At 44.7% G+C, this 19,746-nt stretch overlaps 1 protein-coding gene across 3 annotated transcripts in view; it reads left to right on the top strand.

Moving 5' to 3' along the window:
* TANGO2 (transport and golgi organization 2 homolog) overlaps window positions 1-17,426 on the top strand; it is a 166,377-nt gene extending 148,951 nt beyond the window's left edge. For all 3 annotated transcript variants that reach the window (XM_063964726.1, XM_063964724.1, XM_063964725.1), the window contains 3 exons: window positions 13,001-13,154; window positions 15,878-15,982; window positions 16,650-17,426. In XM_063964726.1, the coding sequence (XP_063820796.1) occupies window positions 13,001-13,154; window positions 15,878-15,982; window positions 16,650-16,770 (380 nt within the window). In that variant the 3' untranslated portion in view covers window positions 16,771-17,426. The remainder of the gene's footprint in view (window positions 1-13,000; window positions 13,155-15,877; window positions 15,983-16,649) is intronic.
* Window positions 17,427-19,746: the final 2,320 nt, after the last annotated feature.

Here is a 19,746-nt window from a genome sequence, read left to right as displayed (position 1 = left end):
GTGGACACCTCAAGAGGGAGAATAGTTGTCGGTGTGCCGGCTGTCGGGATTCAAACGTCGGTATGGTGAGCGCCGGGATCCCGACAGCCGGCATATCAAATACCCCCCTCCCATACAGACGTTATAGAGGTCCTTCTGGATGTCTGATCTCTTCCTAACCACAGAGGCACATGACTGTCCCAGAGTAAGATTCATCCACTCATCCCAACTGCTGAACAGTCTGATCTGTAAGCACTTAGATGGACGTATTCCATGGATACAGCACTACGCTCAGAATATATAATTTATGCCCGAAAATTACTTATTTATAATCTTCTTACCAATGTCTGCTAATAAATTAGGTTTCTCAATACAACATATTCCATTCTATTATTTCTTGTTTTAAAGTGTGTTTTTCCCATTGTTTCTGTTGTCCACATGATGAACAGTGTGCATTTCGCATGGTGTGCCAAATTTAGAATTTAGTCTAAAATAAATGTTTCATTTGTAGATAGCTCAGTGTATGTATCTATATATGGATGGATAAATATGGCCTTTGCCCTGTACTTCACATGAATGGCAAAGCTCCACTTAATAGCAACTGTTTCATTGGAGCGGAAAATATTACATATCATAGATGGTATGTGCCAGATAGATTACTCCATTTGCTACTGTACAATTCAAACCTCTTTTTAAAGTGCAGTTCTGTGTATTTATACCCATCTATGTACAGTCTAATAATAAATCTGTTTTATATCGGAATCGCATAGTCATGTTTGTGCGTAGTCTGGAAATGTTTAGTATGTACAAACATTAGTTTGAAACTGATGAATGGATAAGGCAGAGGTTCCCAAACGCAGTCCTCAAGGCACCCCAACTGTCCTGGTTTTGACTTAATTAGCACCTTAGTCAATTTGATTTAACCATCTGTGCTGTGCCATAGATATACCTAAATCCTGGACTGTTGAGGTGCCGTGAGGACCGCGTTTGGGAACCTCTGGGATAAGGGGATGATTTATTTTACTCACAAAAATTATCTTATATGATGTTACTATTTAAAATGTTCTTCCCACACTGGAGCCAAGCCTAGACATCGATGCTTTCCCCCAAGGTAAACATCGTCATGAAATGTCTTGAGGATTTATTTGATATTTTGCCTTTTTATCACTATTAGGGAGGCCAATCCCAGGTATCGGGATTGAAAAAAGGTCAGTCCCGGTATACCCGGGATTGGGTTTAAGACCTGCCCAGCACACATAAATACCATCGTGGGTGAGAGCCGGGTTCGTGGGTGGCGGTCCGGGTGGCTGGCGTCACTCACCATCATGGGAGGGAGGGCTTGCGGGCGGCGAGGTGCAGTGTGGGCGGTCCGGGTTCTGCCATCAGTGTCACACTTAGATATTTTTCTGCCACCCTTCCGTGTTTTTTTTTTTTTTTTTTTATGGAGTCCCCTTAAGCACGTTTTTGTCACTTGAGTACCCCATGTTTTTTATTTTTTATTTTGCATTCCTGCATGGCAGTTTGTCTGCAGTTGGCGACCGCTGAAAAAACTAAGCCTTCCACATCAGACAGTGTGTTGAGCTTGTATTCAGTATGCATACAGTAGATCGTGTGATATGGGAGCCACCTATTTGCTTAGGAATAATCTGTCCTCTTCATACTACAGTGGCTCAGACAGACCATACATAGTAATAGTGTTGGGGCAGGGAAAAATGTGCACTTCCCTGATCAAACATCTGACTACGTCTCTCCAGCTCAATCCCCTGTGTGTCTCCAGCACCTTTCTCCTGCTTCTCTCCAGCTCAGCCCATGTCATACTTGTTTACCCCCCCCCCCCCCCTCCGCATCTCTCCAGCTCATGCCCACTGCATCTCTGTAGCACCATTCCTTATGCTTCTCTCCAGCACCATCCTCCTGTGTCTCTCCAGCACCATCCTCCTGTGTGTCTCCAGCACTATCCTCCTGAGTGTCTCCAGCACCATCCTCCTGTGTGTCTCCAGCACCATCCTCCTGTGTCTCCAGCACCATCCTCTTGCGTCTCTCCAGCACCATCCTCTTGCGTCTATCCAGCACCATCCTCTTGCATCTATCCAGCACCATCCTCTTGCATCTATCCAGCACCATCCTCCTGTTTTCTCTCCAGATCCTTTCCTGTCCCTCCAGTTCAGCTCCCTGCATTGCTCCAGTTCAACTCCTTGTGTCTCTCCAGTCCCCTTTTGATTCTCCAACTCTCATTCTGTCTCTCTGTAGCCCACCTTTTGTCTCTCCATCTCGCCCCCTGCTTTTCTAAAGCCCAGCCCCCTTTATCACCCTTGTATACCCCTGTGTCTATCCAGCGCATGTTCCATGTTTCTGTCCAGTTCCCCCACCACTGTCTCTCTAGCTCCATCTTACTTTCATCATTTTGCCACAGTGCTTGGTAGTCCCTGCTCCTCTTCTTGACAGCGGCACAATGTTATGACCTCTATGCCGCGCTGCAAAAATAAAATTCCAAGTACCTGCCAGGTACTGAGGAGGGAAGCAGCTTCAGCCCAACAGACACTAGCGCTGCCCACATCATCTGCTGCGGGGACCAGGGCAGGCTCTCTGTGCCCTTGGGCACTCACTATGCAGAGCATGGAGAAAAAGTGGTGATATGTCGTAATACTGTATACCACCCCAGTTCGAGCACTTGTTATCATTAGCCACATTTCAGTTCACAGTACTTACAAAATGCACATTAATATGTTTTCTTGTGCTGTGCTCATTTGCTAACCAGAACTCCAATATCCTGTGACCGTCACTGCCAGTAATATAGAGGGGGCTCAGGGTAACCAATATAGCTTATTTAAAGCCAGGCTTCTCAGTTGTCTTCGAATTCCCCCAATGGGTTATATTTTGAGGCTTTATCTCTGTGGGAACAGGTGGGATAAATACCCAGTAAAACCAGATGACGACGATTGATCTGTAGTAAATTCAGTGATCTTCTGCTGGAGCCATTGCTGATAAGTCAGCGGTAAAAAGAAGAAATTACATTTCTTGTACATAACCATTTCTGTTTACAGAACCGTGCAGTTGACTGCTGACCTCTTTACCTTTCTTGCATTCTCTAATTGGCACCCTCATTAAACTGTGATGATCTCTTGGTTTTCCTCATTAAACTATTTTATATAATAGCTGCCAGAGATGTGTCTTTAGCTACCATATCAATAAGGTTAAGGTCTCTTGTGAGATGTAAGTCAGAAGGACTTACCAATGTTACCACTTTTTTTTTCGTGAGTATTTAAGTGATTTAATTGGGAAAGCAAGGAGACCCCTCTCACCTCCACCCACACACACAGCCTTTGCATAATCTTCAAGGAGATGGTTACCATAATTAGATATGATATCCTGCTATCATATTGCCCTGAGTTGCAGATGAATGCAAGAGAGTAACACATGGAAGCCTGAAAGCTTCTGCCTATAGATGTAGAGCAGCTACTTATTATAACCTTTGAACAGCCATTATTTCTGCAGCAGGTTACATTGGTTTCCACAGAGAAACATCGCTGTGTAGAGATGGATCTTGATCCAGACACCAACAGGCTAAAGCTTTAGACTGTCCCAGGATGCATTGGGGCCTCCTCTATAACGCCGCCTCCAGGCATTGTGAGCTCAGTTTCGAGTTGGTGCCCTGCAGAGCACGTCACTTAACAGGGAGGCTGCACTGGTCAGCCATGAAAAAGATATTAGAAGACTTTAAGAGCTGCAGAACTTACATGTCAGGGTGACATTCTGTGCTGCAGCTCTGTCGCATACTCCCGCTGGCTCTGTTCTCGGGTATTTGCGGCAGAGATGCTCTGGCTTAGGCACACGTCTCCTGGTTCGCGTGGCTTCTACAGAAGGGAGGAGGTAAGAGGGTCACCCAGGCAGTACCCGCCATTAAATCGCGTTCCGACCGCAGTCTAAGGAGACGGACTGCGACGCTGGCGTGGACACTGTAACCGAGCAGGGACCCCACTATATCCACTGGGGCATAGGAGTACAGGTCGGGTGTACTAATGCCCACCAGGTGGTGAGCACCAGCATAGGGGAGAAGGTGCTTGACCTGTAGCCCCTCCCCAGCTCCGGGCGCCATCTACAGCTGGTGTTCCCGCCCTGGAGCTGCCTCATACTCTCCCTCACTCCCTGACTGAGATGCCGGGCACCATCTTATAGGAATAGCTGCGACTGGTCTCCGGGACTGCAGGGCAAGGTCTCCTTTGTAAATCCACCTGTATATCAGTGCCGTGATTTTACACACACTTAAGTAATCTACATGACGATATTAAGACAGCGTAGTTAAGAACAAGTGTACCTGTGCCAGAATATATTGTACGAGTATCCTGATATACACAACCGGTTTCAGACTGTGCATTGTTTTATTTCTATCTGTCTGTCTATCTGTCTGTCTGTATGTATGTGTGTATATATATATATATATATATAAATATATATATATATATATATATATATATATATATATATATATATATATATACACTGCTCAAAAAAATAAAGGGAACACTTAAACAACACAATGTAACTCCAAGTCAATCACACTTCTGTGAAATCAAACTGTCCACTTAGGAAGCAACACTGATTGACAATCAATTTCACATGCTGTTGTGCAAATGGAATAGACAACAGGTGGAAATTATAGGCAATTAGCAAGACACCCCCAATAAAGGAGTTGTTCTGCAGGTGGTGACCACAGACCACTTCTCAGCTCCTGTGCTTTCTGGCTTATGTTTTGGTCACTTTTGAAAGCTGGCGGTGCTTTCACTCTAGTGGTAGCATGAGACGGAGTCTACAACCCACACAAGTGGCTCAGGTAGTGCAGCTCATCCAGGATGGCACATCAATGCGAGCTGTGGCAAGAAGGTTTGCTGTGTCTGTCAGTGTAGTGTCCAGAGCATGGAGGCGCTACCAGGAGACAGGCCAGTACATCAGGAGACGTGGAGGAGGCCGTAGGAGGGCAACAACCCAGCAGCAGGACCGCTACCTCCGCCTTTGTGCAAGGAGGAACAGGAGGAGCACTGCCAGAGCCCTACAAAATGACCTCCAGCAAGCCACAAATGTGCATGTGTCTACTCAAACGATCAGAAACAGACTCCATGAGGGTGGTATGAGGGCCCGACGTCCACAGGTGGGGGTTGTGCTTACAGCCAAACACCGTGCAGGACGTTTGGCATTTGGCAGAGAACACCAAGATTGGCAAATTCGCCACTGGTGCCCTGTGCTCTTCACAGATGAAAGCAGGTTCTCGCTGAGCACATGTGACAGAGTCTGGAGACGCCAAGGAGAACGTTCTGCTGCCTGCAACATCCTGTAGCATGACCGGTTTGGCAGTGGGTCAGTAATGGTGTGGGGTGGGCATTTCTTTGGGGGGGGCCACACAGCCCTCCATGTGCTTGCCAGAGGTAGCCTGACTGCCATTAGGTACCGAGATGAGATCCTCAGACCCCTTGTGAGACCATATGCTGGTGCGGTTGGCCCTGGGTTCCTCCTAATGCAAGACAGTGCTAGACCTCATGTGGCTGGAGTGTGTCAGTGGTTCCTGCAAGACAAAGGCATTTATGCTATGGACTGGCCCGCCCGTTCCCCAGACCTGAATCCAATTGAGCACATCTGGGACATCATGTCTCGTTGCACCACAGACTGTCCAGGAGTTGGCGGATGCTTTAGTCCAAGTCTGGGAGGAGATCCCTCAGGAGACCATCCGCCACCTCATCAGGAGCATGCCCAGGCGTTGTAGGGAGGTCATACAGGCATGTGGAGGCCACACACACTACTGAGCCTCATTTTGACTTGTTTTAAGGACATTACATCAAAGTTGGATCAGCCTGTAGTGTGTTTTTCTACTTTAATTTTGAGTGTGACTCCAAATCCAGACCTCCATGGGTTAATAAATTTGATTTCCATTAATAATTTTTGTGTGATTTTGTTGTCAGCACATTCAACTATGTAAAGAACAAAGTATTTAATAAGAATATTTCATTCATTCAGATCTAGGATGTGTTATTTTAGTGTTCCCTTTATTTTTTTGAGCAGTGTATATACATTTACTAGTCCAGTGCAGTTTTATTGTCTTACTAAAATAATTGTCTGCATTGTCACTGTGACTGTGTGTGCCTGTATCTGCTGTGTTGATTTCACTTTCATTGTATACCCTAAGGGACTAGGTGCGTCTGGGTCACATATATAGTGCTTTACAGTATTTACCGTTAAGTGTATTCTACTGTGTACTCAGTCACATACTACCGGATTTATTCGCTGGTCTTGTGTACTGTGTGCGCTGTCACATACTAGGGGATTTATTCGCAAGTATTGTACTCTGTCTGGCTGTATCGTACTCATATGCTCTGCAGTTACATTCACTGAAAATGTCTAACACACAGGCCGGGAAATCCGCAGACGCTCCTGTATCATGCAGAGCATGCGCCAAGGATTTGCTTGAGGGGGAAGTTTTGTATAACGTTCTGCGTACTTGGGCCCTCATTCCGAGTTGTTCGCTGCGCTGCGAATGAAAGCAGCTAGCAATTAGGTAAAAAAACGGCAATTCTGCGCATGCGTGTGGGGCACAGTGCGCACGAGCGTCGTACTTTCACAAAAGCCATTGCAGTTTCACACAAGGTTGAGTGACTCTTTTCAGTCGCACTGCTGACCGCAGAGTGATTGACAGGAAGTGGGTGTTTCTGGGAGGTAACTGACCGTTTTCGGGGAGTGTGTGAAAAAACGCAGGCGTGCCAGATAAAAACGCAGGAGTGGCTGGAAAAACATAGGTGTGGCTGAGGGAACGCAGGGCGTGTTTGTGGCGTCAAAACAGGAACTAAATAGTCTGAAGTGATCGCAAGCTAGGAGTAGGTCTCGAGCTACTCTGAAACTGCACAATCTGTTTTTGTAGCAGCGCTGCGATCCTTTCGGTCGCACTTCTGCTAAGCTAAGATACACTCCCAGAGGGCGGCGGCTTAGCGTTTGCACTGCTGCTAAAAGCAGCTAGCGAGCAAACAACTCGGAATGAGGGCCTATGTGCCATACATCTCTGAGTCAGTTCGCAGCTCCTGTAACCAATCAGGAGCCATCTTGGGCGGCGTTCTCATCTATGTTAAATACTCTTGGGACACTCCTTACTCCCCCTATGGGACTTCTTGTGCCATTACAGTCACATATTGTCCCTATGGTAAATCCGCCTGGGCGGATAATTTGTCTACCCAGTTGCAGCAATTGAACCAATCCTTGGTTAGACATAAAACTGCCCCAAGCCACTCTCGTGTCCCGGGGTCATCTAAGCGGGCTACTTCCTCACAATACACTAATCTCTCAGAAGATTCTTCTGATGAGGATGGGAAGTATACTGCCCCGTCAGACACTGACACAGTTGCTTCTGACGAGGAATCTACTACTCAGGTTGATGTCCCTGACTCAGTGGTTGCTATTAAGCAGATCCTACAGATCACTGATGATGAGGATTCCACTACGGTGTCTAAGAAACCTGGTAGGTTTAGTAGATAGACGTAAAGATCCCTAGTCTTCTCCAGGAAATAAATTCTCCCTATCTAAAAGGATGGTAGCTCGCTATTCCTCTCCCTTCAGAGTTATGTAACAAGTGGGAAAACTCACCGCCGGTGGATTCCCATGTCACCCGTCTCGTGGTGTCATCTACTCTACCTGTCACCACTGTCACCTCACTGAAGGAACCGACAGATATGTGTGTTGAGGGATTACTGAAGTCTATTTACTCCCTACAGGTGCTGTACATAGACCAACTATAGCAGCCTCCTAGGCTGCAAAAGGAATTGAAGCATGGGTTCAGGCATTAGAGGAAGAGCTGCCTCAGGATATCTCTGACATTGCCAGACAATACCTGCCTCATATTACCACCACCGCCTATTACATTCAGGAGGCGTCCCCTGAGGTGGGTGTGTTGGCGGCGAAAGGCATCGACTACGTCCATCCTGGCTCGCCGTATTCTGTGGTTGAGGTCATGGGAGGTGGACCTGGACTCCAAAAAGACTTTGGAGGTACTCCCTTTTAAGGGGGACATCCTATTTGGGGACGATCTCAATAAAATTGTGACTGACTTAGCGGCTGCTAAGACTGCTTTTCTCCCAAATACTAATACTTATGCACAGAAGGCAAAAGGTACCACTTTTCGCTCCATTCAACCTTAAGGGAAAGCAAAAGGTCAGGCATACCCGAGACAACCTCGTGCTCCCAAAACCACTAAGCTCAAGGCAAAACAATCCTGGGCAGCCTGTCAGCCTGCTTCTAAACACGACAAGCCTGCTGCATGACGGGGCGGGCCTCCCCCTGGCGGACCCCAGGGTGGGAGCTGACTTCTGTGATACACCCAGGTCTGGTTGAAGACCACTTCAAACGCATGGGTGAGAGAACTTGTCTTTCACGGGTACGCAGTCTCTTTCAAGAAGCGCCCCCCTCGCCAGTTCTGGACAACGGTTATCCCTTTGGATCCGTTGAAGGCGCAAGCTCTACAAATGGTCGTGCGTTCTCTCCTGGATACAGGAGTGGTGGTGCCGGTCCCTCTGTCCCAGAGAGGCAGTGGATACTACTCGACCCTGTTTCTAGTCCCGAAACCCAATGGGTTTTTCCGGCCTATAGTCAACCTCAAATCACTAAACAAGTTTGTGAGAGTGTCCAAGTTCCGTATGGGAACACTGCGCTCAATTGTACTGGCCATGGAACTCGTAGACTATATGGTATCCCTGGATATAAAAGATGCTTACCTGCATGTACCTATTGCCAGATTGCATCAGCAAGATCTGCGGTTTGCTATTGGTAACCTTCACTATCAATTCCACGCTCTGCCGTTTGAACTGGCCACGGCCCCTCGGATCTTCACCAAGGTTATGGCCGTGATGACGGCTCATCTCCATCACCAGGGAGTCAGGAACCTGCCGTATCTGGACGAATTGCTGATTCTGGCAAACTCCCACAATGTCCTCCTCAGTCATCTACAACTGATGGTAAACTTCCTACGAGCCTACGGGTGGCTCATCAACTGGAAGAAGTCCTCGCTGGTCCCTGCTCAGAGCATGGTGCATTATATTCCCGCCCTCTGCAGAGGTAAATCCTTTACCAGTGGGACGGCCTAACTCATTGGATCAAGTCTCACATGATCTCCTCGACTCCAGAGGTTCATCTGTCGCTGACCTGGTGGCTACAGAACCAGCAGTTGAGCAGGGTCCGTCCCTTCTGGATCCCCAACTGGGTCCTATCTACTACGGACAGCAGTTTGAGGGGTTGGGGCGCGGTGTTGGACCAACACTCTTTCCAGGGTCGGTGGACCATGGAGGAATCACTCTTGCCGATAAACATTGCGGGCAGTGTTCAATGCTTTGTCTCTCGCCCTGCCTCTGATACAGAACAGGCCTGTTCAAGTACGATCAGACAACGCCACCACGGTGGCATACATAAACCATCAAGGCGGCATTTGAAGCCGCATGGCAATGATGGAAGTGTCAAAAATCCTTCATTGGGTGGAACGCCATCTGCCAGCAATATCGGCAGTGTTCATTCCGGGAGTCCTCAACTGGGAAGCGCATTTCCTCAGTCGTCAGGACGTGCACGCCGGACAGTGGAGTCTTCATCAGGAGGTCTTTCAACTCCTAGTGGACAAGTGGGGCCTACTAGATGTGGACCTGATGTCATCTCAACACAATCCAAAATGTTCCGCTCTTCGGAGCATGGACAAGGGATCCTCAAGCAGCGTTCATGGACGCACTGGCAATTCCTTGGAACTTTCAGCTGCCATACGTGTTCCCTCCAGTGTCACTCCTGCCCAGGGTAATGCAGAAGTTCAAGCAAGAAGGAGGAATACTACTTCTAGTCGCTCCAGCGTGGCCCAGGCGGCACTGGTTCTCAGACCTGCAGGGTCTCTTGATAGAACGTCCTCTTCTACTTCATCAATGCCCAGACCTCCTCATTCAGGGCCCTTGTGTCTACCCGAACGTGGCCAGACTGGCTTTGACGGCGTGACTCTTGAAGGCCAAAGGATTCTCCGAGGCGGTCATCCAAATTATGCTGAAGGCCCGCAAACCGGCATCTGCACAGATTTATTACAGGGTCTGGAATTCTTACTTCACCTGGTGTGCTGCTAAGAATTACGATGCTTACAAATTCAGTACTTCCAGACTTCTGGCTTTTCTACAACAAGGCCTGGATTTAGGCCTTCGTCTGGCCTGCCTCAAGGTTCATATCTCTGCCTTGTCGGTGTGGTTTCAGAGAAAAATTGTGTCTATTCCTGACATTCATACTTTCACTCAAGGTGTTTTACGGATTCAACCTCCCTATGTCCCTCATGTGGCTCCATGGGATCTGTCTGTTGTCCTGAATGCCCTGCAAGAGTCTCCATTTGAACCTCTTGAGTCACTGTACCTTAAATGGCTCACGGTCAAGGTCCTGTTCCTACTGGCTATTGCCTCTGCTAGGAGGGTGTCGGACCTAGGTGCTCTGCCCTGTCGTCTACCCTGATATTTCTCTGTGACCGGGCAGTTCTTAGAAAACTCGCCCAGGGTTATTTGCCTAAGGTGGTGTCCTCTTTTCACCTTAACCAAGAGTTTGTGGTTCTGGCCTTTATCTCTTCTGAGTTGTCCTCCAAAGAGCAGTCTTTGGATGTGGTAAGGGATCTCCGTATTTATGTGGAGAGTATTACCTCTGTCAGGAGGTCAGATACCCTTTTTGTACTTTTTGGTTTTCACAAACTTGACTGGCCTGCGAATAAGCAAACCTTGGCCAGATGGATTAGAATGGTGATTGCACAAGTCTATGCGCAGGCTGGACTCCCAGCTCCTGCTGCTATCAAAGCCCATGGACCTTCTTCGGCAGCCCGCCAAGGCGCGTCTGCTGAACAGTTGTGCAAGGTGGCTACGTGGTCGGTCCTCAGTGAACACGTTTATTAGGTTCTAGGCCTTCGATACTTCTGCCTAACAGGATGCTTCCTTTGGATGCCGGGTTCTCATTCCCGCTACAGCGTGTGTGTCCCCCATGAGGAACTGCTTTAGGACATCCCCGATGTTTCCCTGTGGAAACCAATGTACCTCGCTGCAGAAAAGGAGATTTATGGTAGACTTACCATGGTTAAATCTCTTTCTGCGAGGTACATTGGTTCCACAGGGTGCCCACCCTAACACACCCAGCTTCTATGGATTTGTATGGCATTAGCCGCTAGTCCCTTCTCCTGTCGTAAGAACGTGGTTCTATGTGACTAACATCTACCTTCTCTTTTACCTGCTCCTGCATTGGACTGGTTAACGAAACTGAGCTCACAGTGCCTGTAGGCGGGGTAATAAACGAGGCCCCAATGCATCCTGGGACAGTCTAAAGCTTTACCCTGTTGGTGCCTGGATCAAGATCCATCTCTACACCCCAATGTTTTCCTGTAGAAACCAATGTACCTCGCAGAAAGAGATGTAACCATGGTAAGTCTACCATAAATCTCCTTTTAGGCATGTTTGAAATTAATGCCGGTTGCTGAGTTCTACTGGTAAGGGTTAATGGGCCTAATTCAGACCTGATCATAGCAGCTACTTTGTTAGCAGATGGGCAAAACCATGTGCAGTGCAGGGGGGGCAGATATAACATGTGCGGAGAGAGAGTTAGATTTGGGTGGGATGTGTTCAAACTGAAATCTAAGTTGCAGTGTAAAAATAAAGCAGCCAGTATTTACCCTGCACAGAAACAACACACAACAACCAAATCTAAAGGCCCGTATAGACGGGCCGATGTGGGAGAGATGTGTGCTGAGCGAACCGCTCAGCACACATCTCTCCTCCCACTCAGTACAGCGCGATGTGTGCTGAGCGTGCGGGGGCGCTTATTTCACCCAGCGGGTGAAGTGAGCGACCCGCTAGATTGGCCTGTCTAGCACCAACGATAGCGATGCACGGGGCTGCGCATCGCTATCACTGTAGGAGGTACACATGGAGCGATAATGCTTTAATTCTAAGCAATCTAGTCCGATTGCTTAGAATATCGCTCTGTGAGTACCCCCCTTAACTCTCTCTGCACATGTTATATCTGCCCCCCCCCCCCCCTGCAGTGCACATGGTTTTGTCCAACTGCTAACAAATTTGCTCCTGCAATCAACTCTGAATTAGGCCCAATGTGTGTACTATTGTAAGTCATCAAGCAGTGTAATAGTTACAAGACATTCTAGTTCTTCTAAATTTAGTATGTAAAAAGCATGCTTAATGATGTATGGTTAGCTAGGAAGCCATTGAAAAGACATTCAATTCAGGTGCAAAATATTTCCCAACCCTGGTTGATGAGGAAATGAAGACTCAAAACTAATATGGCTTTTCTCGTGATTGCTTCACACGGATGTCTCGATGCTGCAGTTCACTCCAGAATTAGATGGTTTTACTGGCTGCTTTCTGTAATGTATCCCTCGCTGATCCATTGTGATTCCCTTCTGTTACATTTCAAAGCACTAACTGACATTAATAGTTATATTTGGCTCTTTAAAGACTGTCAAGTGCATTGTATAGGCTTGCTCTAGTCTGATTGTGTCTGGAGTGACAAGAAGGAACAATTGTCTAACATAAGTTGCTGCACTCATGCATGTAATCGCAGCAGCACTACAGAAATAGATATGTAATGTGTAAACAACCTTTTCTGCTTTAATGCATTACTATTACATGTTGTTGTGTTGTTATACCTGCTGAGCAGCTGATCACACACACACACGTCTCTGCTGAGCTGTCGCTTTGTTACTGGCTTGATGCACTGTGCTGCAGACTTTGACTTATTTATGCATTTTCCTACTGTAACATTGTGGAAGACACATGCGCTACAGAAAGCAACATGGACTTTTTTTTTCATCCTGGATAAGATTCGTTTTGGCACATTAAATGCAAATGCACATTACAAATGAACATGTGGATAGTGCCACAGGTAGGCTTTTTTTTTTTTTTTTTTAACCAGTTCCTAACTCTATAGAGGGCTAGTGATGCTTGAAGGTGGTTATCTTTTCAGAAGTGTGAAATGTTTCTTTTACTCACAGGACTGTACGGCCTAAGCTGCAGCCTGCTGGATACTCCTTGGAAGAAACTCCAACATGGGAAGAATCTTTTTGCCGACATCATCAAAAGGAGCCAGGACATTGCCAGGGATGACTTTGTGCAGGAGCTCATTAAAGTGATGAATAATGAAGAGCCGTAAGTACGAAATGACCTACATTTCTTTTTCAAAGTGCCGCAGCAGCGTTTTCTCCCTCGGTTTCAAGAAGTCCAATCTGTTCTCAAAGCTGTAGAATTGCTAGATCAAGCCAAGCAATGATTTATGTGCATACTGTGCAGCTGTATTCCGTTATTATATACAGTGCTTCATTGCATAGTTGTCCTGCAGGTTTCATGTTGAGGAAATTGTGCCCTTCTTACAAAGGTAAAACAAAGGGCCACTCAGAGAAGTGAAGGGAATTCGTTTTTAACATGCAAGAGACCCTCTCTACGCAGTTCTGTGGTACACTGCAGATGGTCTCGCCAACCTATTGTAGCTCTACCGTAGCCATTAATATTAACAGAAGTATAAATGCCTTTAATTGATGTTATTAAATATTCTTGTCTCATTTGTGTATTATAAGGAACTTGAGAACTCTAAATCTGAGTACACACTGGAACGATGTGTAGCCAGATGATATGGCGGCTAGCGAGACATCAGAACAATGTCATAAAGGGATGGAATGTCCCCTCGTCCTGTCTTTCATTACATTGCACGGCGCCACATGCAATATCGTTGGGTTGGCCGTGCAGCAACCGACCGAAAAGATATCGCTGATGACCGTGGGAGAGCACAGATTGCCCATACACACTGAATGATCTGTCCGATATGTTCCAATTCAGCCGGAAACTACATATCGGGTTGATATCACTCCAGTGTGTAACCAGATTAACTGTAGATTATTCACCTGCATTCTAACAGTATTTGCTGATTGAGTTTCAGTAGGAAACTGCTACTTGCTGTTCTAGGATCCGCTCTGGAAATACAGGTACTCTAAATTAGAGATTTTTTAATGTCCCAGAGGTAACTTTAGCAACATTCTTGGGGGAATCCAATTAGGTGCGAGCATAGGGTTGTGAGGAAAAATGTGCAAGTCCGACACTAGAAGGGGCCGCAAAGGGGGCGAGTTTAGATGCAGTTGCCTGCATGTACACGTTGTCACAACGGCAACTTGCGCCCCCACGTCGAGCTGCTCACACCTAATTGGATTGCCCCCACTGAGTACTGAGGATGTTTATAGGGATAAATAAGAATTTCACCATATAGGAGGTTATACTGGCACTGTGCTAGAGCCTACTGTGCATGCGCAGGTCTTCATGAACGTGGCGCCCATGATTTCTCTGCTACGCATGCGCACATTTCTGAAAAAATAGCACCCAGGCCAGTTTCACAGTGATTTCTGCAGCACCTATGCTGGACTCCAGAGAGGTGAGTATACTGTATGGGTGCAGGGTATTTACTATACCTCTGTCAGTAGCAGTTACAAAACTATAGGAGCCTGAAGCGAGAAGTGGTTTCAGCACATTCGGGCGTGGCTTATTCATATGTGGGTGTGGCTTTATATTGCATGCATTCAGTGGAGCTCACTTGCAGACAGTAGACATGGTGCGAGGGTTGGTAGAGAAGAGCAAGTCGTTTTTCCAGGAGTTCTCCATTATATAAAGGCAGGAGGGAGTACCACATACAGGGGAAGATTTATCAAATATTGGAGAGAGAGAAAGTGGAGTAGTTGCTTATAGCGACCAATCCATTTCTGTTATTTTTCTAGCACAGCCTGTAAAATGACAGAAGCTGATTGGTTGGTACTTTAAGGATGTGTACATCGGAACGACAAATCGTGCATATTGTCTGATGTGTCGCATATACTCCCGCAGGTCGCATGCAACATTTTCTGGTCGGCCGTGCTGCAGGCCAACTGGATGATACCACATGTGTGACGTCATACATAATAATACAGGACAGATCGGTGATCGTTCTGTCGTTCATTAAATCGCCCTGGTGTGTACCAGCAATCTGGCATGATCTGGGATGGTGGGAAATCGCCCCATCCACTGGCTGGTTTGCCAGTCGTTCTGATGTGTAGCTGGCCTAACTCTCTCCACTTTCTCTCTTCAAGATTTGATAAATCTCCCCAGCAGAGTGAAAGGTACCAAGCCAGTTGCCCACACAGTATCAATCAACTTGCTTCTAGTTGGCATTTATCAAGTATAATCTATGGATTGCTTGCTGTGGGCAACTTCTCCACGCTTAAGCATGCTTCATATATATCCCTCACAAGTAGTATTCACTTCACTAGCCCTCTATCGCGGACACACAGTGGCTGCCACTTAGTTAATCTCACAAACTACCTTCTCATCTCCATGACAACTACCTAATCTGGCAAACTCACCAAATATTAATTGGTGAGCACACAGAATGAGAGGAAGTCACACCCTATAAATTCCCTGCCTGGTAACCTCAAGACTGGTACATTGGGCTGACATTTTGTGCACTCCTGCTGTGTGCCAATTCCTATTGAAAATGTCAGTCTGTATTGAAAGACATACTGTATGATATAGCTAATAATCACATATAAGTGCACATTTTGCTATGTTTATCTGCCTTCTATGTGGCCTACACACAATGAAATCATGCTGTGCTTTCATTGTGACGTGCACTGAGCGCCCTCTAGTGTCGTTTTGAAAGAAATACATGACTATAATTGAGTAATTCTATGCATTTAAAAAAAAAAGTATTAATTAAATTGACAGTATGACAAATTACCTTTATTTTAAATTTGTTACGGAGTGTCTAAGTCTCCCTCAGTGCACCATGAAATCCTATTTATCAATGTTTGCGTATTCCTTAAGGTTTCTCTGTCCTCTGTGGATATATCTTATAGGCAGTTACCGGATCCAGCTATAGAAGAGCAAGGAAAGGACTTTGTCCGGCCAATCCTAACCAGCTATTCAGCTGTGTGTGTACGGTGCCCGGGCTATGGGACAAGGTAAGGTTACGGAAAGTGCACAAGAAACACTATGGTTAACACAAGATGGGGAGGTGGGTTGAAACATTAGGGCAGGATATCAATTTGAAGAGTATATTTACTAAACATCAGATTTAAAAATAGATGGTTGTTGATAATTTTTTAAAAGGCAATGCACAGTATGCCCCTTTTTATATCCCACAGCTGGCATTTTTCAATAAAGGTTGAGTGTTTGGATTTTTGGAGTTTGCCCATACAGTGGAAGATATGAGAGGGTATTTTAGAACAGGTGTGTAATCTACTGGAGATTAAATGTGAAGTTGCAGATTATTTCTACAACATAAACTGTACTGACATTTTTACCGTTAGATGATATGAGAGCCTGACATCTCTTTAAAGTATGTGTAATCCAGCAACTACTGATCCAGAGAAAACTGGGTAAAGCCGCCATTTTGGGCAGCTTGTGATTTAATGGACCTTTTATTGAATTGCTTTTTCCAAGCTACAGAGCAGGTAACAGCTAATATATTAATTCAGCCAGTGAACAAACTTAGATTCAGCATTCAGATGAATTTTTATTATATCTAGCAACATCCAACTGGAATAGATTTAAACTATTATTTTTATTGTAATATTTTAATGGTAAAGTTGTATTTATTGTCATTAATCTATATGTTGTCTTTTTTAGGACTAACACCATAGTTCTGATTGATGGGGAAGGACACGTGACCTTCACAGAACGTACAATGCTAAACTGTGACATCACTCAGTGGAAAACTAGTACTTATCAGTTTAAGCTGCAACAGTAACACATCTTCATTACAACAAGTCTATGTACCAAGGATAAATATACATATCAAACTCATTGAACTTCTGGTGCCTAAGAATGATGATAAAGTAGATTAAATTATTAAAATTTTTTATCTTCTTAACCAGCACAAACCCATAGAACCAAAAGAGTCCAGCAATGGAATTGAAAGCACAGGCTCTAATGTGTGTAATGTTACCATTTGTGTATACAGATATTTTTTTATGTGTTTTTATCTGCTTTGCGTTGCAAGCACATCGATCTACCAAATGCTTAGGAACCTGAAAACCTCAGATGGTTTGCAAGCACATCAGAATATGTCATATGAGGCCGAAAATGAAAGATGGGAGTTTCTCATCTCTACCCTTCGGGTTATGTCTTTTGTTCATTAGTAGATTATGTGGCTAATATTGTAAGCAAATAATTGCATTGGTTTGCAGTGAGATGCCATTCCATTAAGGTCTTTTCCATTAGTCTTGTTTACTTTCTTGTCTAATCTTAAAATAAATGATCATTTAACGAGTGATCCTAGGAGGCAGGTTGCTATGAAGAAAAACGTTTTATCATGACCGCATGATTATCAGATTACTAGCTATCCAGTTGGCCATAAATCATACTTTAATTATTAAAAATTGTATTTCTCTTTTCTTCACAGAATGATGCAATTTTTCTTTTCAAAACCTTTACATATTTAGGGAGACATTGGGACTGATTATACAGGGGGTGTCCACGCCCACATGACACTGGCCACACCCACACATCACTAGTCATGGCTTCTCCCTTTTTCCAAATAGGCTTTTAATGTCAGCTCCAGGCCCATGTGACCTTAATCAGACCCTGCTTTTTCTTTCATGAAAAACTTGTCTGTACACCATAGTATCTAAATGTGCAGATCTAGGTCTTATAGAATTGTCCTCTGTTTTGTTGGTAGTGAAGTGTACTCTGCCACAGTCCTTTAAAACCACTTAACTGGCATGGGCAGATCTCATGCGACTGTGCCGTCCCACCCTGTCCCCCCGTTTTTGATGAGGAGATCCATTCTGCATATGTGCATAATATAATGTTTAAATATTTAGAAAAATACTTTTTAAACTTTATTAAATAAAATACATTTTAAAAAACTATGTTATTAACCGTTTTGAAGGGAAAAAATCGTCAGTTAAGTGGTTAAACGAGTAACTCCTGGAGGAAGCCTGCCACATTACTTCACTATGTAATAACATCTGTGAGTCTTTCTCCCTATATAAATGATTGTGCTGAAACCACTTAATTTTCCTCTTTCATAAATGATTTACATAGCATAACTGTTGAAGTTCTTGCCTTTTCCCAGAAGAAATGGATCTCAGTCAAGCAACACTCCACACCACCTCCGGATCTGCCTGACATTACTTTTTATTACTTTCCTTCTAGAGCTACTGTCTACAAGTAGGCTTCCTTCTGGCAGCTTACCTCTACAGTGTATACTTTATCATCTATTGGGGCATATGTATTAAGCCTGGAGAAGTGATAGGTGGAAGGTGGTAAAGCACCAGCCAATCAGCTCTTGTCAAATTACATATTGGAGCTGATTGGCTGGTGCGTTATCACTTTGCACTTATCACTGCTTTATCACTTCTCAAGGCTTAATACATCTGACCCATTGTTCCCAAATTAACTTTGACCAAAGAAAGAAGTTCATGATCAGGTAAAGGACTTTTACATATGGTAGCTTGATTGTGCCAGCATTTTTGTACTTTACTAGACCATTGGAGAAAACGCTAAATAAGGGTTTGTATTACCATTTTAGGGCTAGAGTGGCGCTTGTCAGTGGAATGGCAACACAGCCTTAATGTATGATTACAGCACCTTTTCTCCTGAACATTTTATACTTTTTTTTAAACAGCCTTTTACCAATTAATACCTTTTTATGAACGCTTTTTCTTTCTGTTCTATACATGGGATTTTTGAATTTGTTCACAGGTAATACAGTATATATTAAAAAGCAGCACAAATATATAACATTCTTTTTTGCAATTTACAATAAAAATATGAACAAATGGTGAAATATACAGATGTAAGGCAGAATAGATGATAGTACATATCAATATTCATTACAAAACAAAGGAAGACAGGTTCCAAAAAAGAAAGCGCATCATTATGGCATCTAGAGATGAGGATGCAAAGCCAGTCAGTCACACTGTAGACGTTTTCTGCATGCCTTGGATGGTATGATTAGGCACTAATGTGTATATGTTTTGGTTTTAAATGTGTAGTTACATTTCTTTTGCAAGTAGTGTTTCATTCTGTAAAATGCACAAATTAAAATGTAATGATCAAAAACTAAAGTAAGCTTATGTTGCCTGATCTGCTAAATATTGTGCTGCAATGTGCGCCTGCAGCAAGTTTTCTTTCCAGCACACTTGTATTAGGGTTATGGTTGTATTAGGGTTAGCCAGGAGTCACCAGTCCTCACCTGTTTCACACTGTATGAGAATGAGAAAGCTACAGCCGGGGGACATTCTCCAAAACAATTACATTATGTGGTCATTTTTCCCCCTATATGTGTCCTGTGGTGTCTAATTGAAAGCGAAGTAGCTATTGTGCATTTGAATCTCTGCCATCAAATACAGATCTCCTTTTAGTATTTGTAATAAAATGCATAATGTTTTCTTGTTCTTTTCCAAAATGCATTATCCATACATTCTCAGCAAATGGTCAGCTATTATAATTACATGTGGAATATATTTACACACAAGCCTAAACTGAAACTTGGCCTATCACGTAAAAAAATGACGGGGGGCATATGTAATAGGGTCCGAGTTTGCTAGCGGTGCGGAATGCCGGCCGATCTGAGTTTTTTGGGGGGTTTTGAAGCGGCAATCATTTACAAAGGTAAAATGCATTGTAAATGATTGACGCTTTTAAAAAACTGCAAGGATTTGCTGGCATACCGCACCACCTGCAAACTCGGACCCTATTACATATGCCTCAGTTAAGG

Source organism: Pseudophryne corroboree, chromosome 1, assembly GCF_028390025.1.
Source record: "Pseudophryne corroboree isolate aPseCor3 chromosome 1, aPseCor3.hap2, whole genome shotgun sequence".
In the NCBI taxonomy this organism is placed as follows: Eukaryota; Metazoa; Chordata; class Amphibia; order Anura; family Myobatrachidae; genus Pseudophryne; species Pseudophryne corroboree.
This window is presented reverse-complemented; position numbering and strand designations above follow the sequence as displayed.